The sequence below is a fragment of the Prorops nasuta genome, unplaced genomic scaffold (genome assembly GCF_024137725.1).
Source record: "Prorops nasuta isolate Cenicafe-Biocafe unplaced genomic scaffold, Cenicafe_Pnas_1.2 PNAS00025, whole genome shotgun sequence".
Classification (NCBI taxonomy): Eukaryota; Metazoa; Arthropoda; class Insecta; order Hymenoptera; family Bethylidae; genus Prorops; species Prorops nasuta.
The window spans coordinates 1,348,395-1,370,283 of NW_027116822.1; the positions used below are offsets into that span (position 1 = coordinate 1,348,395).

Consider the following 21,889-nt stretch of genomic DNA (forward strand, 5'->3'; position numbering starts at 1 on the left):
TACTCCTTTATTATTTTACAGCAATTGTTTAAACTTGACACACACAGGAGCAAAATTCTTGCAAACTACCAAAATTGTTTACTTTTTACAGACCTTTAATGATACTTATGTAAAGCTACATTCATTATAACGCATTCATGAAAATTAATAAGTTTGTGTCTGAATGTATCAATGAGAAAAGTTTAAGCGAAAATGAACGTTATTCTTTAAATTAAAAAAAGAAGGTGCGAAATAAATAATTATAGATTAAATGAAAGGAAACTAACTTATCAAAGAGGGATGATGCATGAAAATACAGAAAAAATTTCAATACAGCTTGTCTCGTATAAAAAATGTGTTTTTAGATTTTAAAAGAAAAGAAAAAATATCTTGCATAATTTTACTCGTAAAAAAATTAATTATGCACGCTGCAACTATCAAGTTAAAGCTTCAGTCTATCAGAAATTGTGTAAAACAAAGAAAAATCCTTAATGTAATAAAGAAAAAATAAATTAATAGTAAAAGGCGGTTATATAGTTCTTGTGATATACAGCTGTTAAGCTTAATGCAATTTGTGTGAAATCGGTAAATGTGTGTTTTACTTTTTTGTGATGTATTTTTCGCTTTATTTCGATTTATTCAAAGTTTTATAAAAACGCTTTGCGAATCTCACATAAAGATGACAAACGAATTCGCAAGAGTTCATATTGCATACTCGAGATGCATGAACCATAAGAGATAGTACAGTTTAGGAATTTTAGTTTTTAATAAATACTTCTATCGCAGATACGGTGGTACATGGTACAAACACAATATTAGCTGTCGTTTATTAGTTTTATCATGTTTAGTGTTTTGCTTAACAAGATCTTGGAAACACATGATAGCTTGAAATTATACCGATTACTATTAGAAAATATACCAATGAAATAGTTGTTTTTTATTTATTAATTTGTAATGAGGTATTATATTGTATTATAAACTCGAGAAACATTTTTGTGCATTTGAATTTTCTATTATCTCATTATCTGCAGGTAATCCAATTACAAAAACTTTCAAATTACATACAAATTTGGCAATAAAATAAAACAATATATCAAGACTAATGTAAGGGAGCTACTCCCTCTTTCTTTCTCTCTCTCTCTCTTTTAAACACACACGCGCACACACATACTCTCTAAAAATGACAAGGAAGATTCTTGGCTAATTCTATACATACGAAATTGAATTAAATATCCCAAAGTATAGAAAATTGTTAGAAAAAGAAAAATATATATGTATTTATATATATATTCATATGTATGTTTATTAGCTATCATTAACGTATAGCTACTCGGATAAAATTGTTCAATGAATTCATTAAAGAAAATAAAAACTAACGAAAGATTCGGTTATTTAACTGTTATCAGAAATATTAGTATTTTTTCAACAAGTAAAATTTAATTTTAAAATGGAGCAGTGATGATTATTTCGCATGTTTATACCAAGATTATTGAATATTTTTTTGAGTAAAAATCTCTTTGCTCCAGAAATTAGAAGGGCATCTGTTCGCATGGTCATTAAAAAATTGTGAGATCAATTGTTTGAACATATACTGTTAATTGTTATATACAGCATGTCTATCCTTCAATAATCGCTAAGCAAGCCAAAATAAATAAGTACATAAATGTTGGAAGCACGTAAGAATAAAATGATGATGGCAAAGAAGAAGAATGATCATTCGGATTATCCGAAGATCTGAATTATAACGCTTACGCGTTAAAAAGATTTATTGTCTCTTTAGGACCAAAATGAACAATAACAATAAATTAGAGTTAGATAAGGGTATCAAAAATATTGTGCTTGACTTAATAAATCTTGTACGCGTTGTGAATTAAGTACGTGCCTCGAAACAAAATTATCTCTCATAAACCTACCTCCTTATAGTGGATTAATCAAACGATTAATAATAAAATACATAGGAATATTACATTATTACTAATTTATACACTTCGTAGGCACCCATTTGCAATAGATTTTAAACTCTTGCAGTTAATGAGAGCATACTCATGTGTATTTATCACAAAAAATCAGTTAATATCATTATGCCATTAAATAGTAAGAGTAATCGCTTATGAATGCAGCCTTTTAATTAACTTCAACATAAATATATAGTTTTTCATATCAGGTACTCCAAATAGTTGACAATGCGTTCATTTATGAATGAGCAATGCCACTTTAGTAAATGTACCTAGTGAAAACCAGCTTATCGTAAAGTATAGTTTTATTCTTAACAAGTTAAAAAAAAGTAATCTGCTTTTTGACCATGCGTGACAAATGCCCAACAACCTTGGAAAACAAAAACCGAAGACTCGTTTTGTGGATCACTAGTTTACTATAATGGAGCAAGAACAATAAAACGTCATAGTAAATTGAACAAATATAAACAAAAGCTACGAATAAATAAAAGTTGATGAATTTTTGGCTCCTTAAATATATTTTGCAATGTCACGTGAACAACTTGTGCAATTTAGCTGTAAAATTTATCAAATTAATTTCCTAAATAATTTCCCTAATTCCAAGATCTTTCGCTCAACGCTAAAAGTTTGTGACAAAGTCACGATGCCAGCACACAGGGAAATCGATAAGAATGAAATATGTATGCTAAAGAAAAAATGTATCTATAAAAAAAAACATCGAATTTGAATCCCTGTGTCCAGAGTATTAATCCTAAATTTTTTAATCGAGGGATTTATATTTTAGCAATTAGCTGGATCTGTGTGTGCGTATGGATCTTGCACTAAATCATGACGTATAATTATTATCACAAACGGATCATTAGATTTCAGACAGTATTCGTACAATTTCCAAACAGAAAAGGAAAGACAGAGAAAATGAAACAAAAATTAGTACTGAAATGACGTAAATCTTAAGTTTGATTAAAGGTATAAATAAATGGATTTTTTAAAATCAGTTGAAGTTTGTAGTAAATTTTAATTCGTATTTAACAGATTCGATCAATTATTAAATTCATTGGTGCATTGGAATTATTGATGAATCAAATATAAATCTGATAAATACAAATTCAAATTTAATTGATCTATTGGCAAAATTGAACGGTTTTTCGCACCAACAATGACCAAGACGTATTCCGTATCACTGTTCCAATATTGAAAACATTAAACGAATATTTTCTTCAATAAATAAATTTATGTTTGCAATTTTGTTTGATTACTTGGTCATGATCCACTAAAGCAACTATTAATAAGTAAATTGTCATGACAGTGCTTAAATTTATATAATATTCATATTATATGAAGAGGTGATGAAATAGAGAGTTTATGTGAAAATGTGTATGTATATATACTACATATATAAATATATATATGTACTATATATTAATGATATGAATCACTGGCTTTCACGCGGATTGAACATATAAAAGTAAAAAGAAACGACACTTAAGATATCAATGTAAACATTTTCTTGCTGGGATATGAATAGTCATTAACCATAAATCAACTCTTAAAACCTATTTTATCATTTCTGTGCAAAAAAGAAAACTCGCATTAAGGATATTTTATACTAATAAAACTTAGAAAAGTTGGTAAATCTAAATTAATTTCACAAAATCGATTAAATTCTCTATACTAAACAAATTTATAAAATCTGATAAGTTAAGTTATTCGTAATTTCACTATTTCCGTTCGAAAACCAGTAGTTGATTTTGTAATAAAAAAAAGAAAGACTCGACAATTGGAAGCAGATATGCAAATCAGAGTATAAATTAGACAATGTCATGTGAATGAAGCTTGGTTGTTTTTGACGATTTCCATAATCCATTAAGGATGTACGTGACTTAGCAGTCGCTTCAATGTCTTTCTAAAAGTGATGACATATAATATAATAACGGCTCACTTTGCCAATGTTAAATACGTTTTGTGGTGGACTAGCTTCGGAATACGACTTGAGCGTAATTTTCTTTTTATCGCTGGTAGCCTGGAGGTTTCGATTAAAGCGCAGATCGATTGTTTTCAGCAGGCATCACGTTACTTTGTCGCACCAATCAAACGATAACAAGAATTTAACTCCAAATCAACAAATGTCCTAAATTTACCAAGGACTTTTAATTTTAATTTAACCAACTAAAAAGTCATTAATAATCTCAATTTAACGTAATAAATAATATTTTTAAACTAATATTTAAGCGTTAATTTGTACGAATAATGCAATGAATCTATGAAAAAGATCTTTCTTCCAATAAAAAATTAAAAGAAGTAGGCAAATATAGTCGTTAGTAATAACTTAATTTTAGGTACTTTTTGGCAAATAAATAACAGTATCATAATACCTGCTTGATTAACGCATTACAGGTGAATGGATCATATTCGCACCCAGTGTATCATTAGTAGTTAACAAAGTCATATTTTTAGATGACAGGCATGATTTAAAACATGTTTCTCAAAGTTCCTTATGGAAGACAATAAAATTAGAAATTTATCGTAATTTTAACATTTCTGTCCCTGACATTTTAACAATAAACTTATACGCTAATTTTCAAAAGGTGAAATTTTTCAACCTTTCTAGGGTTAAAGAACAAAAAATCTTCTATTCGAAGCTATACAAATTGATAAGATACATTTTATCACTGAATGATGAGATAATTTTTTAGAATAAGCTTGGATAGGATTGAACAAAGATTATGTGAAAACGTTCAGGGGAGAATTTAAAGTGCGGAAAGATAAAGGAGGTTAATCATTTTTGAGAGAATGATAAAAGTACAACGACGAGCGAAGGGACATAAATGTAAAAAGTGGATAAATATCAGACTTCCACAAAGAAACACACTTGAAACATGCTAAAATAAGTTTTAGCCTATTTTTCTGAAGGGGTCATGGATGATTTAAGCTTCGGTGGAGGCAACGAGAGAGCCTTTTGGCGTATAAGCTGTTGCATTTGGGTCCAGATTGGACACCGTGCAACCAGGGCAAGGGCTCTCATTTGTCCGAATTTTCGATGTCGCCACTCGCACCTCACTGTTCAGCCGAAGCTTCGATGTCGCGCAAGTTGGTGCTGGACCAAATGTATCCTGGGGCATTACTGCCAGATCTTGTGCGATCTTTGCCTTCAATATCTCGATTTCCTTTTCCTGAGATCTCATTACACCTTAAAGATACGAAACACACTCGACGTTAGCCTTACTTCTAGATTTAATCAATACAAATTTGTTTAAAAGAAAACTTACTCTCTCTAATTTCCAGCTGACGTTTTACTTCGCCAAGTGCCGAAAACAAATCAAGTTTAATTCGCGTTTCCGCACTCAGGCTGTTCTCCAAATGAGAATTCTTATCCTGAAGAGCATTTAACGCAGCAAGTAGAATCTCCGATTCTCTATGATTTTCTTTGCAACGAGCTGCGTCTTTCTCCAATGCGCTGCATCTGGACAGAAATTGTTTTGATTTACTTTGTTGTTAAATGCCTAACTGCTTAATTCTAATGGTTATAAATACCTGTCGTCCTTAGTCTTTAATTCGCGCTGCAGGCTTTTAATATCTTGTTCCAGTTGAGTACGGCGATTCTTGCATTGATCAGTGCATTCTTGCCGAATAAGTGGCTGTGGTGGCTGCTGGGCAATGGCAGAGCGAGCTTCCTCTGCTGCTCTTCGCGCTCGTCTTTCAGACGCCAATGAAGCTTCGCATGCCGTTAGCTGCTTATGCTCCTCAGCAATTCGTTTTTCCAGCATAAATATCGTCTGCTTTTCCAACTGCCGCGCAGTGACCAATCCATGTACTCTGTAATTCATCAATATGTCATTTTTTTATATTAGTTACGCGCTCAGGCACTGATTGTGTTTTTCCAATTCTTTTTCACTACATTATTTTCAGTCACACTAGAAGTACTAGAACTAATAAATCAGTTTAATTGACAGGTTACATATTTAATTACTAATTATCATAACAGTTATACTACAATAATGTATTCTCTCAAGTAGATGCTAATTTAACACGGATTTCATTAATTTCTGAAACACTCACTTGCTCTGCAATTGATCATTGTCGTGCTGGAGCTGTTGAATATCGCCCTTTGCCTGACGCTCACCATTCATTAAAGTATTGACCTGCGATCTTAACTCTTGTTCAACTTGCCTGCTCGACTGTAGATCTGACTTCAAGCGCTTGATGTCCGCCTCGAGCCTGCGACACACCAGTAGCCTATTTCAATGATATTAAAATATGTCTAAGACTCAGGTATATGATTTGAGATGATTTAATTAATTTAAATCTTGTTCAATCCAATTAACTTTCCTTTGATTAAAATTGTATGGGATAACCAACCTCCAAGAATTTTATACCTTTGACAATATTCATCTTGCTGTTTTTGCTGTTCTGTCGTGATTTCTGTTGTGTTTTTTACTTGTCGCGGCTTCCTTTCACGTTGCGTGGTATTCGTGTTCGACGAATCTCGATTTTCTTTTACATTATTCCATTTGGAAACGGTCGAGCCATTCAATTGAGACTTTACTGATGAATGGCAACCACCACCTTTTACTGATTTGTCTTTTTCTATTTCATTAGCGTCAAAATCATTGACAGATCTAAATAATTTGATGCGGAATTTATTATATACATAGAGATCAAAGCATAATCTCATTTTATCAATTTAGATTACATTTCACTTACCCAACTCTTTCGATAAGCTGAACATCACTGTGTTGTACCGATGATCCATTACTATGTATGAATTTCTTTTCACTCTTTTCAGAATGTGAAATATTTACTACATTATGTTTATTATGCTGATCCTCCTGCTTCTCACTTTTTTCTAAAGATTTTCTATGATTGCTTTTGCTGGTGGCATTTTGTGCTTGTACTGTGATTTGAGTACCATTATGCTGTATACTGCCATTTTGTACAGCTGTTTCTATGGAAGGATTACTACCTCCTAAATAAAAAATAAACATTAAATAATTAGTTAAATTTAGTCACAATAGAAAATTTAATCAAATTTCTTTCTAATATACCTCTGCTTTTTTCAAGGCTTGGATTGTACTGCGAGTTAGACTTATTTGACTGTGCTTTTGTGTGTTGTTCTATAGACGATGCAACATGTGCTTGCAATTGAACCTGCTGCATTTGCTGTATTGTGTTAGTCTGTTGCTCCATAGGCAATGCCTGCTGAAGCAGTTGCAGATAAAATTCATTTTCTTTTGCTACATCTTTCTGTTTTCTCTATGAAAATCAATAAAAATTATTCCTCAGCTTTCATTTTTTTACAATTTGGTTCCATTAATTAATAAACCAACCTGTCTTATTCTGTAGCCAACATAACTCTTAAAGCCAAACCCTAATGTTACTACAGGATAACCAATGCTGTAAATGAATAAATATCATAAAGTTGATGTAGAAGCTAATTATCAAGTTATCAATTTCAAATGATTTTATTACCAATGAGCAGCAAATGGTCGACAAAGATCCAAATGGAAAGGCATGTGGCGCAAATCTCGCAACCGAACCCCTGCCTCTATATATAGAAATAATATCCAAAGCATCAGAGTTGGGAGGCATACTCCTTTGTCTATGAATAAAAAACATAATTATTTTTGCTAAACTTTTGATTCATGATTGTAATTTACCTGTATGCCAAACGTATTGCACCCAAACATAAGTGCTGGCCGCAAAAAAAAGCCAATGTACTGGGATAAAAAAGAAACAGATCATATCTGATGTGAGGGCGATACAAATGAAAAATACAGAGAAGGCCTGAAATCATGAATCAATAATTATTAATCCTGTATATATTCAACAGCAGAAAAATAATTAACAGAATAATTAATAATTTGTTACATACCAAGCCTTGATATTTGAATGAATCGTAGACACTTCTTAGAAGCAGCCAAAATGGCCATAAAAATTCAAAACGGAATTCTAAAATGAAATCTGCCAAAATCACCAGGGCCCATAATAGAAGAAACTTCAAATAAAGCAAGGTACTGAAAATAAAAGTTTCACGATAACATAAGTGTTGACAAAGAATCTATCATTGTTATTTGAACATTTATAATTCTTTAGTTTTCTATGATAAAATAGTTTACCAAACTGGTAATAAAGGAAGTCTAAAGCATATAGATATTGCTAGGAGAATAAACTACTGAATAGTTTTGGAAAATGTCAAAACATGTCATCAGATAAGCAAAGTCAACAGGAAGGTAGAAAACAGAAGGCACGAGATGGTGTGGGTGGTTGTGATGGAGTGGGAGTGGAAAACAGTAAAGGAGAACAAATATGTTCATTGTATCCATATAAATGTGAAAATTCGTGCTTTGAATATTTTAATGAATTGCTATTTAACTGCTAACGCATATGGCGGACAAAATTTACCTTCCGTAGATCCCCTCGGTTAGCTTGTTGCGTTTCAAGGGCCTCCGAAGCTTACCGCACTCGACATTTCTTCTCTTCATATTCCCCCGACACTTTCACCCCAATTGATAAAATGTGATTTACGACCCGCAACAGAACGAAGAAAATCTCAATCTCCGCGAATTTCCTTAAAAAATGCACCTCTCTGAATTTCTATAGTCTCTTTTGTTGTCATTCGTCTGTGAACACATATGTATGTCGAGATACCACGGAGCTTTATCGAGCAGCTGATTGGTCCAGGATGGAAATGGCGCTAATCAGCAGGAAAACGAGCGCCTTTATCCAAATCCACCCAAACTAACAAACTGCTTCCACATGTAACGACTGCAAAATCCAAAACTTGTAAATGCCTTCCTAATATTTTCCAAACTGAAACCTCTGAAACAATCAATATATGTTTCTTATTTAATTGATTGTAGGTTATTCGAAAGATTTTTCAGTTTCCTAATATTCTATATCAACCATTATATTACTGAAATATTTGTTTCTCCAATCCATTTCCATATTTATTAAAATTGTAGTACTCTACATATTTTGCATTTTTAATATAATTTTGATTTTCTGCCAGATTAACATATCAAATATAAGTTATGGAGATGCTTTTTTGTAATATCCTGTGTTTATTAGATATTTGTAATATTCAGCAGAGAAAATTGTTGAGGGAAAGGTCTATGTTATTGGCTGTTACCTTTAGATCCCAAAATTTTATCCAATGGTAGAATTGTTTTAAAAAGAATCACTAAACTGTTGAACAGTTGTTGTCTTGTCTTTGCTCAAGCGAGCAGCAATCCAGGTATGTATGTACTTCGTTCGTATGTATGTACATACCGTTTGTACCTTCTGCTGCCTTTTGCTCTGATTTAACATTAAGTTGGAGTAGAAAGAAGGTGTACACTTTGCTACTGCAATACAAATCTCTTATTTTCATTATTTAATTCTACACTGCAACCTTATAATACAGATTCATTGAGTAATTTTAAATCGTAAGTGTTATTTTTTAAAAAGTTGTCTGGATTATTTGAAATATCATTGTCTAATTTATGATCGCTTTCTTCAAATCGTCTTCGAACCTCCATGGACTCCATGTCTCTGCTGAATGATACTATTGTTTTTGAATTTTTACATCGTTGCTTCCTTTGGTGTTAAATATTTATCAATTCTTAGTTTAATATGGCATCCAATACATCTCTTTCTGAAGCGTCTTCGTCCTTTTATGAGCAAAGGTCACCAAAATATAGTGACGAAGATACTAAAATATTATACGAAAACATAAAAATGGTGAGGTTAAGGTGTTTTAAATTTTTTACAGACATTATTATTCTTGTTATTTACAGAATTTGCAAGAAATTAACAAAGCCTTGGGTATTCTCGACAAAAATATGGGATCTATCAAAGAACTTGTTAAAACTACAAATATTTTTATAACTGAAATTGAGCTAAATGATGTAGTTATAGATTCAGATCTCGAAGAATGAGAAAATAAATCAATAGGTTTCTTTTTATACGAGATTTTGTCGTCTTTTGTACACATATACATATTAAAAAATAAGTATTCTCTTAGTGCTTGTGTGATTAATAGTAAAGTGTATTCAAATTTATAACTAAGTTATGTCAATTAAAGAAATGTAAATATAAAGTGAATGTGTAAAAAATTCCATTAAAAAATTGCTAATTATACTTTTTCCATTAAGAATGATTTTCCCACTTTGATAGAATTTGTTTTAAACTCTGGTGCCACATTTTTCATTATACATGTTAATAATTTTGTAACCATTAAAAATGGTTCCCACCTCGGACTATAGGGAAAATCATCACAAGAATAACTATATAATTTACCCTGAGCACACATATGATAGATAGACTGCAGTGTTATTATAGGCTTATCTTTGGGAAATCCTACAGGAAGATGACAATAAACTAGGAAATGGAAATCTCTGTACTCTAATAATACTACAATCTGACTAAATTTTAGAGCGTCATATTCTATAATGCTTCCTCTTTGTAAAGCAATGAAAGCTGCTACAAAGTTTTTCTTCTTCTCATAAGTTGAGACCACATTATTAATCTAAAACAAAAAATGAAAACTATATTAAAGTTTCTACTAAAATTATATATAAAGTGCCTAAAAAAACATAATTATTAAATATCTTGAAAATTATTTCTAGTATGTTTAAAAATCTTATTAGACAGCTATATTGGTTCAACTTTGGGTAGTATGTTAAAGGATGTATGAAGGTTATCTTGTTTTTTAATTGACAGCTTATATATTTTTGTCTATATTCTTGTAGCCTATATCAAAAATTTTCCAAAACACTATGAGAATATTCTACTTTTGATCTAAAGAAGATATTACAATTATTAATCATAAGTGGATGAACAAATACTATGTTTTTGGGTAGCGGTTGGACTCACCACATCAGGTAAATCCAAACCAATGTACGATTACAAATACAAATATCTTGTAAGCATTTGGATTAAATGATACATTAACATTAAGTTTCAAAAGTTTGTTAAAATAAGCTATAAAAAGTGTAATGAAAGATAAATTGTTGTATTTAAGAAATACACAAAATAATGATACACACTAATATTCAACATTGTACCCAAGGTTGAATCAACATCAATATAATCTATTATATGATAGATGTTTAAAATTACTAAAAATACAAGTAAATAAATTTTTGTCTGCAATGTTTAATTTTCTAAATATTCAGGTATTCTGTTTTGTTTGGCTTGCTCTATATGGATTATATTGTTTAATGATTATAGGAGAATTCATACCTTTTCATTTAAGTATTTTTTGATTTCTGGTACATAATTCATTAAATATTTATTTGGAGGGAAAGGTGGAATGTGTAAACTGTTGGATCCACCAAGAACTTCTTCTAAAGTTTTAGATAAATAAAGTTGAGGAACAATACGATCCCATTCTGGGCCATAATATGTAACAATAAGCATTACTGCATTACTATCAGCATTATTATCATAAATAGGTAATTGAGAGAAATCCATAGCTATTCTAATTACAAATTTGACTTCCATTGGTTTTCCGCCAATTGGCAAAATGATCACCTCTACATCCTCCTCACATATTTTAGCCTTGTCTATAAGTGTAGTATATTCAACTGGTAATTCAGCTTTTTGCTCCAATAGCTGAATCTTGTGATAACAGATAAATTGGCATTAAAAAAAATTAATTATATTCAAATAATAATAAAGAAAATAATTAATGTTTACCTGATATCTTTTATAACACAACAGTAATTCTATAAGAACTTTAAAAAGTGAATTTTCATCTGTAGGATTCCAAAAAAATAAACTCTTCACTTCATTCAGTATCATTTCATTAGTAGGGTTAGGTAAAAAGGTTTCATCGTCAAATATAAAATCTGGAGAAGATGTTTGGGATTGAGAATCAAACAAAACTTGCCAAACCAATTTTTGTCCTGCATATGGTATAGAAAGTTTCAATCGATCTCCCTTAAGTTTACCACAGCTAGATGTTACAGAGCGTAACTCTATTGAGTCTCGACTTATACCTAAAATAAAAAAAATTATTAAAAATGGTTCATGCATCCATATTTTATGGATGTTAGCCTTTATTAGTTTATTATTAGTAATTTAAAAATTAAAGAGTCACCTATTCTCTCCTCTTGTAAAACTTGTTTTAATAAAGGCCTTATAAAGTTATCTACTCCTTTTAAAGCAGAATTATGGTGATTTAACATTTTTCCTGAAATTTTGTTATTAATCAAACATTTAGGTTACGGTTTAGATGGATTCGTAAGGATGCGCTTATATGCCTTAGATGTTGACAAGACAGACTAGCAGAATGGCAATTTGAGAGAAATCTGAGAAATTACTTCTACTACTATATTCACAAAACTATAGTTATAAGTAGGCATGGTGGGGAGTGCGATTTCTTTGGAATTACTACACAGGTCACAGCCACACAGGCGCACACAAGCACCTCAAAACGGACGTCGTCTGTGGCACCATTGGGTACTCTGTGGTCACCCCCCGTTTATCATTTGCCAATTCAAACATTTCAAACAGTTCTGTTCTAGTCCTTACTCTACGCTTGCAACTTGCATGAGTTGCATCCTGTTCTATTTCTCACAACTGGAAGTAGTACTGGAACCTATAATTTTTGCAGCTTGTAAATCTTGTAAACTCGTAACATAATAAAAACAAGTGAAGAATTAATCATATTTTCGAAGATTCATAACAAATGTAAGCAAAATATTTATAATTCTTATGATTCCTTTGTTTTTAATATACCTTATAGACAACAATATGTATGTTGTGTGGGGGGGGACTGTGAAATAGTTTTAATGCCATTGTTTTAATATAAATTTGTGTTATACAGTACATATATACATACATATAACTATCGAATCGTTAAAAATACATATATGTATACATTTCTCGGAGATGTTTCTCTTTCATACACATAGTACACGTAAACTGTTGTCAGCTTTTTATACTTTTACTGAAAGCTTTAGCATATTTAAAACAATAGTGATTTATGGTTTATAAGTAATTGTATTTTATTTTTTTTTAATTTCTTTCCTTATAGTATACTGTGCAATATGGCTAGCAACAATAAAAAATAACGAGGTTATATATTTAGATGAATTATCAAATGGAATTTATTTCTCCTATTTTTATGTATGAATTACAGATTATGGAAGTTCTTGAATTAATTGCATTACTTAACCGTCGTGGACTATCTCGACTACCAAAAATGGCTCAGATCGCCGTGGAAGCGCTCTTGAAAATTATGAAGGTAAACAGTGTAAAATTTATATTGTCTTATATGATAAAATTTTATGTCAAATCCATTCGATCTGAAAGTATCACTTTATATTTATATTTTCTAATTTATCGTAAATGCTGAAATATTGAATTATATTTTTCGAAAATTCAATAAATATGAAATAAATTATTTCTCTTCAGATGTCGACAGAATTAAAACGCTTGAAAAATAAGAGACGCCGTCTCAGAAGACAGCAAAAGAAAAAATATGCGTATACACAACCATACACACACGTTGATTCGTTTACACCATCAAACTCCACGAATCAAAACATACCGCCACCACCGCCACAAACGTATGCTGAAGCTCATCCAAATTCAGCACCAAATTCGATAATCAACCCTTCTTACTCTCAGCCTCCTCAAACTTTTACCTCTCATCAGTCACCTCAAACTTTTGCCCCTTCTCAACCTCCTCAACCTCCTCAGACTTATGCTCCTCCTCAGACTTATGCTCCTCCTCAAACTTATGCTCCTCCTCAAACTTATGCTCCTCCTCAAACTTCTCAGCCTCCTCCTGCCACTATACAACCAGGATACACAACAGGGTATACTGGGTATATTTACCCTGGAAACATGTGGCAAGCGCCAAGAACGTCATATTATTATTAACAGGGTGGCTTAGATTAGTCATCTACCTACAATAAGTTTTTTGTCAAGGTTTTTGTTTTTTAAAGTTTATAACATTTGTAAAGTATATCTTTAAGAATTACCATTATAAACCCCTATTTAAGTTTAAAATTTTATATTATATATCTTTCCGCATAATTTAGAGAAGTCTGTTCTGTTATCAAAATGTTATTCATACTTAAAGTTACTGTTGATCAAAGTGCAACCATACAATTGTTTTAGAATGTACCAACTATTTTTTTTTGTAATTCATGTTTCTCATATGCCACGTTTATTTTGTTATAAAATTTAATATTTATATGATTATATATAAAAAAATTACATATTAAATTTTTTGTTATATATTTTATTAAAATGCATATAGTTTATCTGAAAAATTATAAACGCATCAACAATCTTTCGCCTTTACGTAGCACTCTTTGAGGATAGGTGAATATATATCAGATGACATATTTCTTAAAGTTATGAACGTAATTCAAAATACGAGAAAGCGTACGTGTATTAATTCCATAAGTATTACTTACGCATCCGTTTTCATGTGTCTTGAATTACATCAATGTGTACGTTTCCTACATCTCTTTAATTGCCATCATCGTTACAAAAGATAATACAAATTAGTAGCGATAAACAACTGTATTTTGAGTGCAATTATAATATATACAAATAATGTAGTACGTTTCTAGTTTCTTTAAACTGGCCATTATTTTGATTCGCTCACCTTGTATTCTCTGTATTGTAGCAGATGTCAGGATTATAGCAGTAATTTCCAGATAGCGTTTGGCCAATTACGCCATTTATAAGAAAGTCACAGATCATAACAGACGTAAGTAAAATTTATCAATCGACTAAGATATATAGCTTCCATTGTTATTTTATTTTATAGTAACACAATTATATGCAGTTTCCAGCAAACACTGCTTAGTACTATATATTGTTCTAATTTCTCTGATAATTTAATTGACATCAAGTTAAAGAAATGTTAAAACTGTAACAATTTCCTGGTGTAAAATATTTTTCTTTGTAACTTCTATTAAGGGCGAACATTTCTCAGATATTTTTATACCTTTATTAGAAATTCTGTAATACTTTATAAATAATCCAAACTGTATAATGATTTATCATTAAAGTAATTGTAGTTTCCTTTAAACTTTTATTTTTAATTAAACTTACAGCTAAGAATATTGTGGTTAATACTGTGAAAATTCTCTCATAATTATTTAAAGTATTTTGCATTTAATTAAAATTATTTTTCACAATCATTCTAATATGTTTATATATGGATTACAGACTATGGCATGTAATTACCCTGTGGGTCCCCAATGTTGTGCATATCATCAGACAATCCAACTTGCTGTTGATTTTAGCATGGTAAGGAATGTTATGTTTATATATTGAATCTTTGTTTTTACAAAATTCTGCCTAAAGGTATTCAGTCTGAAGTTTCACAATATATTTGTACCCAATGAACACACACAGAGTATATAACCATATTACATTACAGAAATAATATATTAATATATTGATTGTTTTATGTTATTTATGTTATATGGTAGTATATAAATTTTGCATAATTAATGTGTAACTGTACTTTATTATTTATTAATATTTATCAATTCATTATTGCTATTGTCATTAATTGTTATTGAAAATAATCACGGGTGAAACGCGGCAAAGTACTTAAATTTATTTTGAATAAAATGTTTTGCAGTAGGTAGCTTATTTTAATTACTCAATTCAAATATAAAAAAATATTAAAAACTTATTAAAATTTAAGTTAAAAGTTTGTTGGCTACTTTTTCCTTTGCCACACACAAATATATGTAAAGAATATAGAATTATATTTTTGAAAGTTCAATAAATATTAACTCTTCTACTTTTCAGGCGATGTTGGCAAAAAAGGACTTAAAAATTGGGAAGAGTAATAAAAAACGTCGCAATGGGCGATCCGGACAAGGGGGACGAAAGCAACCCCAAAAGAAAGGAATTATGTATACCGCTGAAACAGCTGTAACATCGTATTCTGCAAATCAAGCTGCTCCACTGCCTGTGCAGAATAATCATCAACACAATCGTCATTCGCAGCAACGTTTTGCAGACCAGAAGATTAAACGTGAAGAACTGAAAAGAGAGAAGAATAGGATTCGTCGTCAAAGACGAAAGCAAAGTCAAAACCAACTTCAGACATGTACTCAAACGACTGTAACATCATATTGTGCGAATGTGGCTACGCCACCACCTCCAGCATTAATGTATGGTCAGGTTCAGGCTAATTCAACAGGACACTGGCCAGTACAGTCTTGTTCCACATATCCAAGACCCACAAGTGCTCGTGTCCCTGCACCATTTTTATCGTTATCACCATGTCAAACACAATGATGCATAGATTCTTTGTACAGTTGTTTATGGTACGCATAACAAAAATAGCTAATAAAGTTGATAATTTATTGGTGAATAATTTATTTTCTTTTCTTGGATGCATCATTTTGTTACATAAAAATACAAAGCTTAGCTGAGCTATATTCACTGTAAGTGCATAGACATTTGACTAAAAATAACGATAAATTCTGTAATTAATTTCAACATTAATCCAGATATTCGAAAATCATATTTTTTACATAAGGTTTACTCTCGATATAAGACTTCTGTTTTTTATCTCGAGGGGTAATCACGTGAACTGTGATGATATTAGATTCTTTGTTGGTCGCAGAATTCATCACAGCTCCACAATAGGTCCTTAGAGTAAAATAGTAAAATAGCTCGACTGTAGTGACCAAAGAATATCCCAGAAACAGTCCGGCTATGCCACCAAACGAAGTCAACAAATCTATAGCTCCAAATTTCACATCCCTGTTGAATAAATTTTTTGGCCATTTTGGAATATTCAAACTAGAAATGTCGACAGGAGTTCTATTAGTGTCGTAAATTTTCAATTGTCTCTCTCTGATACTGTAAGCCGTAAAATCGCACGGTAGCAAACACTTGCAATCAGTTAGGTCTACAGGCCGATTAACGCAATTGTAAAAAGAAAAATGGCATTCTTCGTCCTTTTGAGGTGAAAGAAACCAAGGTAAACACTTGCAGCGATTCCATATTTTTTTAGAAAAGCACTTTATCTCGCAATTGTTTATAGACGTGTTATAATTACACTTGCGCTGCGATCTTGACAAACTTCGAACCGCGTCTGTCGAAATTGTTATATCTAAATTAATCGATGTTCTCGTGGAAAACTGCAAATACGAGGAAGCTTCCTCACCCGGAAGAGGGCCAGAATCTATTTTTCCTAGAGTGTAAAGTCTGCAAAGATAATTTTAAACGTTTTTAAAATAATTATTATTACATTTTTCTCAGAAACTCAAAAAACCATTGGAGAACGGTGTTTATATTGGTCTAGAATTCATATAGTATTACTTGATAGGATAAACAGCTGGTTGAAATTTAAAAACTGCAGGAATTGCACTCTTTGTGATTGATACAGACCGGAATCTACAACATGCACCTGCAGGTGTAATTATTGCCTCCAAAAACTCATTGCAAGGTCTGTTTACATTCCTAAGAATCAAAAGCGTCAAATCAAACTTTTATCCAGCTGAATTTTCCTCTAAATATATTCGCTAATCAAATTATCTATTTTGCTACTCTCCCAGATTAATTCTTACAAAAATGAGCAATTGCTGTATAAAGCCCCGCAGTCTGGCGCCAAAGTTTGTACAAGTCGGAGAAGACTGTCATGAAAATTATTATTCCTGTTTCTAAATTTGTCGAAATTATCTGGATGAAAATTATATGTGGCGGATAAAGTTTGTTTGTAAAATTCCTAAAAAACAAAATCATTAGAATTAAGTTTAGCCTGGGTGGCTTCAGAAATGAATTATTCTGTATTAATTAACATCGTCCTTGACTCTGCTGTAATTAAGATTGGGCCAATCGACACAGAGCTGTATTTGTGGAAAATCAATTGTTATATCGTCTATATAGCTGATCAAACCAGTGAAAGTAGGGGCATTTTGAAATTTTCCCCAGATAGTAATGATGGTACCAATGGTTGCACCCAGTGACGTCATAAATAGAATCAACCAAATAATCCTGAAAAGGAAATATGATAAAATTGGAATAGAAATTTGTATTTGTATATAAAATGTGATCAGAAATATTTGCTTGCAATGTGTACTAGCCTTTCCCAAATGGGTCTTGTGCTATCGACGAAGTACGGTACACCATGCAATGGATTCTCTAGCAGATACTCTTTGGATCTGCACTTGAGACTTGTATGTAGGTCCTTGCAGGTCGGACAGTAGTCGTATTTCATGGTGCTTTGAAAACGTCAAAATAAGAAGGTCTCGATTACAAGAGCACTGTGGTCTCTGTTAGCCTCGGGCTGCCTTTGTAACTTGCGCATTTTCAAGTGCCGTTCGTGATTGTTCAGGGAAAAAACGCTCCGTCTCTCTTCCTCTCTCTTGGTTGGAGAAGGGGAATTTCTTCTCCGTCCTTTTTCTACGTATTGGGCTCAGGGGCCCCCCTGTCCTAGCTCATAAATAAACTGTTGTTCTTGCTCTTTTATTCTCTCTCTCTCTCTCTCTCTCTCTCTCTCTAGCTTCCCCTCGCATGTTATGATTTAATCTGTCCTCAAAACAGTCGGTTATCTGCCGTGTCGACTGCCACGCCAGCTTACGTTTCCAGTTCAACATTCAGATACATTTTTGCAATTTTAATAAATTTACCGCTGTATAGCAATTTCGATCGAATATCGTTCAAGTTTAATGAGACGATGGAAAGAAACGTTCAAGTGGAAAGGGGGGGGGGGGATATCTTTTGTCGAGAAGTCGAGAGAGAATAAGCGAGGAAAGACTGTTTGGAAGACGCTGCTCACTCTATTCTTACGTCCAGGTGTGAGACTGTAACGCCAGTGTAAATATACAACACTTACGCCATTTCGTAGCAAGAGCCTCTTCGAAAACTATTAACGTATCCCTCCCCGACACTCTTCTCTTTCGACCCATTTCCCTCGCTTGTTTTAGTTCTCCTCAAGCTAAAAGAAAACGAGGATCGATTTCGTAAAGCCATAAATCTTCTCGTTGAGCAAACGACCAATACACTGGATAAATCTCACACTTTGCATTTGCAACGATACGTGCATTCTCCTATATATTTTAATAAAGTTACTTAATTTTTTTTAATTTGCAAAATTTTGTACTATGCCATTTTTTCCTGTAGGGTAGAATTTTCTAATTAACATTTTCATTGTTATTTGAGTTTTACGATTAACGAGTGTAGTGTATTTCACAGTTGTTTCCATCACTATATTGTTACTAATTCATTAAGATTACATCGTGTTTCGTTATTGTTTATTCTATCATTATTATATTTTCGAAAATCTGAAATGTCAAATAGACCGAGAAGTATTCTTGGTCATAGTTGCTTTTGTATGGGATTATTGACGTTTCATAAAAAGTCGAGTGAACTCGGTGTTCTATTTCCGGAGTGATCGGACGTTTGAGAGGTTGAAGAGGCGGGGTGGAGGGAGGCGAGGGCGCCGGAACCAAAATGAAAAAAATCATTTGGAGGAGGGATTTGTATTTATCATGACCAAATGCTGAAATCGAAGATGAGGAATGGGAAGATGTCGAGGGGGTGCAGGAAAAAAGAATGCAAACAATGTGGAAATTTTGGGTAAAGGGAAGGGTGTAGGGGGGGGGGGGAGGGGTAAAGGGTAGATATAAATTTTAAAGATACAACCAATTAAACTGTTCGCTGCAAAACGAGAAAGCGAGGAATACGAAAGGGTGGCCGAGGAGGATGTGCGGTGAGATAAAGAAAAGAGGAATAGGATAATGATGTCTGTAGTGGGGGGAGGGGGGGGGGGGGGGTGTGTGGAGAAAAGTGGATAAACGAGGGCTGCTCGCACCCGTCGCGGAAGAGTCGAGGATCGCAAAGGCCGAAAAAGTTCGGGTGGGCGCAGATGGTGGTCGTAGGGCTGCTCTAAAATAATAAAGGAACACGATGACTGTTTGTGTTTCCACTAGCTTACAATGATGAGCCACAACTGTCGCGGAAACAAATCGAATCTTCCTCTTAAGGATTGTGCAGGGTGTCTGGCTAGCTCGTGTCAAACCGATACACTCGTTCGTATATATAGCGAGTATGATTTTAAGAATAAAATTGTTTTATCGTATTTTAATGTAATTCTTCGTTGAAGAATTATTAGAAATCTTTAAAACATTATTTTCAATAAATATAACTCGGAGATTTATCTGCATGTATATTTTTAAAACTTGCCAAAAGGAGTAATAATGACCCACTTTAAAAAACATAAATGCGATAATGGTGGTTCGTAACGATCCAAAATTAGTGAAATCTCACGGTTTATCTCTGCGTATCTTTTTATAGCGATAATTAAATGTGAAATATGATGTAGTCAAAGAAAGATAATTAAAGGTCCATGCACACTAAGTGGAATAAGGCTTGCATTATTTTTACAAGGTTTTTCTGGACTTTTTTCATTTTGCATATTTTAATTTTGCTATTAAATTTAAGTATGCGATTAATTAATATTTTTCATCTCGAGTTTCATTGCTTTCTAATTTATTTTGCAAAAGTTGTACCATTCTTTCATTCTTCAAAATTAATTATCACTATAAAAATATTTTCCTAGAGAGTTAAACTATTTGTTTTTGTTTATTTACGATCATAGTACGTTACTGCGTTAGAAAAGTTATTTTTGTTAAAAAATCGTCAATTGTTTTAAAAAATTTGAAAATCTTCCCGCCCATTTATTGTTTATAACGTTCTACGCTGATAACAGTAACGCATCGTAGAGAGAGAGAGAGAGAGAGAGAGAGAGAGAATCTCGTAGAGTTTGCGATTGATAAATGTATAGTGCACGATTTATCAATGATTGGCATTCATCGAAATGAAAAAATTCCTTTACTACGAAAGATAGCTGTTTGCTTAATTATTTTGGTCAATATGCAAACTACGTAGAATGTGCTGAAAGTGGTGCAAAATTATAAGAAAAATCTTGGCCTAACAAAGATTAATCGAACACGAGTACCAATGAAAAGACGATTTTTTTCAAAGGCTGTTATAATTCTCCACTCGATTTAATTTTAAGCTAATTACTTATGCTGATTAAAAAAGTGGAATAAAAACGGAGGCATGATAGTGGAAAAAATGATACAATGAGTCCTTGTAGCAAATATAGCGTCAAAAATGTGTGTTTGTAAATCGTTTCAGGAACCAATTTGACACGTTGGAATGTTCCAGACACGTTCTAGGAACGTTCGAGGAAAGTCCTTTACTATCGAGGCACGTACGATGCGTCAAATATGAAGCAAAATTAATTGGAAAATCTTAGCTGGACTAAAATGAATTGGATGTTATTAGTAAGATGAAATTGATGATTATTGATTGGTTACAGTGGTGTAATTCTCCAAACGATAGCATTTAACGATAATTAGTCTTACTGATTACTGGCAGAGTTTACCAGAGTCGAGGGAAAAGGGTCCCAAGATAGTCAAAACGATTTAACCATAAGTAGGAAGATTTCCTCCTGAGTCAGGAGAGAAACCGAAATTTCATCCCTGATAAGGGGTTCGAAGGTCAGGATAGGCCATAAAGATTTGTAACTATTATCTCGTAAGTTTTTTTTCCCTTCTTTCTCTTACGTCAACAATCTCTAATTTGAATTAACCGTGGAAACTATCGTAAATCGTCTAATCAGTGTATAAACGTTTTCAACAAATTCATCCTGTATTATTTTGTTCTTATTTTTGTCTATAATTTTGTGAGTGCTGTAACAGGTTAACCTTTTAAAGTATATTTTCAATTTTATGATTATTCCACTGAGGGGTAGGGGTCCACATAATTATACAATATAATAAATCAATCATTCTTCATTATTTATTATTAATATTAATTGTTTACAATCACAATTATCGATATAGAGAGAGAGAGAGAGAGAGAGAGAGAGAGAGAGAGAGAGAGAAGGGTGTAATCGAGGCAGCAAGAGGATGCTAGGACACAGAAAATAAACAATTCTGAATATTTTTATCACTAATGTTTCCTTCCATAAT

General features: G+C 32.4%; 4 protein-coding genes and 1 long non-coding RNA gene across 9 annotated transcripts; 2 read left to right on the forward strand and 3 right to left on the reverse strand.

The window, feature by feature from the left end:
• Window positions 1-119: 119 nt before the first annotated feature.
• Window positions 120-8,603, reverse strand: LOC136782341 (macoilin-1). The gene is made up of 12 exons (XM_066741720.1): window positions 8,334-8,603; window positions 7,804-7,945; window positions 7,589-7,715; window positions 7,401-7,530; window positions 7,259-7,325; window positions 6,977-7,184; window positions 6,636-6,897; window positions 6,308-6,550; window positions 5,991-6,167; window positions 5,466-5,747; window positions 5,201-5,394; window positions 120-5,121 (listed from the first exon to the last, which is right to left on the reverse strand). Exons 1-12 carry the CDS (start codon window positions 8,411-8,413, stop codon window positions 4,859-4,861), a joined length of 2,175 nt encoding a protein of 724 aa, XP_066597817.1. The 5' UTR covers window positions 8,414-8,603; the 3' UTR covers window positions 120-4,858.
• Window positions 8,604-9,145: 542 nt separating this feature from the next.
• LOC136782083 (uncharacterized) lies at window positions 9,146-10,049 on the forward strand. Its single transcript, XR_010824064.1, has 3 exons — window positions 9,146-9,355; window positions 9,537-9,650; window positions 9,707-10,049. It is a non-coding gene; the product is annotated as an uncharacterized lncRNA (long non-coding RNA).
• Window positions 10,037-12,261, reverse strand: LOC136782079 (BRISC and BRCA1-A complex member 2-like). The gene is made up of 4 exons (XM_066741237.1): window positions 12,013-12,261; window positions 11,610-11,911; window positions 11,154-11,531; window positions 10,037-10,437 (listed from the first exon to the last, which is right to left on the reverse strand). Exons 1-4 carry the CDS (start codon window positions 12,098-12,100, stop codon window positions 10,045-10,047), a joined length of 1,161 nt encoding a protein of 386 aa, XP_066597334.1. The 5' UTR covers window positions 12,101-12,261; the 3' UTR covers window positions 10,037-10,044.
• Window positions 12,262-12,368: 107 nt separating this feature from the next.
• On the forward strand, window positions 12,369-16,275 carry LOC136782082 (uncharacterized). 5 transcript variants are annotated; one of them, XM_066741240.1, is made up of 6 exons: window positions 12,369-12,605; window positions 13,057-13,161; window positions 13,332-13,850; window positions 14,560-14,643; window positions 15,108-15,188; window positions 15,702-16,275. In XM_066741240.1, the coding sequence occupies exons 2-3, from the start codon at window positions 13,060-13,062 to the stop codon at window positions 13,800-13,802; spliced, it is 573 nt and encodes a 190-aa protein (XP_066597337.1). In that variant the 5' UTR covers window positions 12,369-12,605; window positions 13,057-13,059; the 3' UTR covers window positions 13,803-13,850; window positions 14,560-14,643; window positions 15,108-15,188; window positions 15,702-16,275. The 5 variants fall into 5 exon arrangements, with proteins under 5 accessions (XP_066597337.1, XP_066597336.1, XP_066597338.1 ...); XM_066741239.1 differs by having other exon boundaries at window positions 12,371-12,605; window positions 13,332-14,491; XM_066741241.1 differs by lacking the exon at window positions 13,332-13,850 and having other exon boundaries at window positions 12,466-12,605.
• Window positions 16,276-16,350: 75 nt separating this feature from the next.
• On the reverse strand, window positions 16,351-18,167 carry LOC136782078 (sodium channel protein Nach-like). The gene is made up of 5 exons (XM_066741236.1): window positions 17,993-18,167; window positions 17,708-17,903; window positions 17,477-17,634; window positions 17,229-17,369; window positions 16,351-17,114 (listed from the first exon to the last, which is right to left on the reverse strand). Exons 1-5 carry the CDS (start codon window positions 18,124-18,126, stop codon window positions 16,403-16,405), a joined length of 1,341 nt encoding a protein of 446 aa, XP_066597333.1. The 5' UTR covers window positions 18,127-18,167; the 3' UTR covers window positions 16,351-16,402.
• Between the last annotated feature and the right edge of the window lie 3,722 nt (window positions 18,168-21,889).

What these genes read in the sequence shown, in the direction of transcription:
- LOC136782341 (XM_066741720.1), bottom strand. Translation starts at nt 8,413, where the DNA reads ATGAAGAGAAGAAATGTCGAGTGCGGTAAGCTTCGGAGGCCCTTGAAA. An exon ending in CATTCAAATATCAAGGCTTG is followed by an intron (nt 7,716 to 7,803) that starts GTATGTAACAAA and finishes TCATGATTTCAG; the next exon opens with GCCTTCTCTGTATTTTTCAT. An exon ending in AATGATCAATTGCAGAGCAA is followed by an intron (nt 5,748 to 5,990) that starts GTGAGTGTTTCA and finishes GATGAATTACAG; the next exon opens with AGTACATGGATTGGTCACTG.
- LOC136782078 (XM_066741236.1), bottom strand. Translation starts at nt 18,126, where the DNA reads ATGAAATACGACTACTGTCCGACCTGCAAGGACCTACATACAAGTCTC. An exon ending in TACAGCAATTGCTCATTTTT is followed by an intron (nt 17,370 to 17,476) that starts GTAAGAATTAAT and finishes TTTGATTCTTAG; the next exon opens with GAATGTAAACAGACCTTGCA. An exon ending in CCAGCTGTTTATCCTATCAA is followed by an intron (nt 17,115 to 17,228) that starts GTAATACTATAT and finishes TTATCTTTGCAG; the next exon opens with ACTTTACACTCTAGGAAAAA.
- LOC136782079 (XM_066741237.1), bottom strand. Translation starts at nt 12,100, where the DNA reads ATGTTAAATCACCATAATTCTGCTTTAAAAGGAGTAGATAACTTTATA. An exon ending in TTTACAAGAGGAGAGAATAG is followed by an intron (nt 11,912 to 12,012) that starts GTGACTCTTTAA and finishes TTTTTATTTTAG; the next exon opens with GTATAAGTCGAGACTCAATA. An exon ending in TGTGTTATAAAAGATATCAG is followed by an intron (nt 11,532 to 11,609) that starts GTAAACATTAAT and finishes TGTTATCACAAG; the next exon opens with ATTCAGCTATTGGAGCAAAA.
- LOC136782082 (XM_066741240.1), top strand. Translation starts at nt 13,060, where the DNA reads ATGGAAGTTCTTGAATTAATTGCATTACTTAACCGTCGTGGACTATCT. An exon ending in CGCTCTTGAAAATTATGAAG is followed by an intron (nt 13,162 to 13,331) that starts GTAAACAGTGTA and finishes ATTTCTCTTCAG; the next exon opens with ATGTCGACAGAATTAAAACG.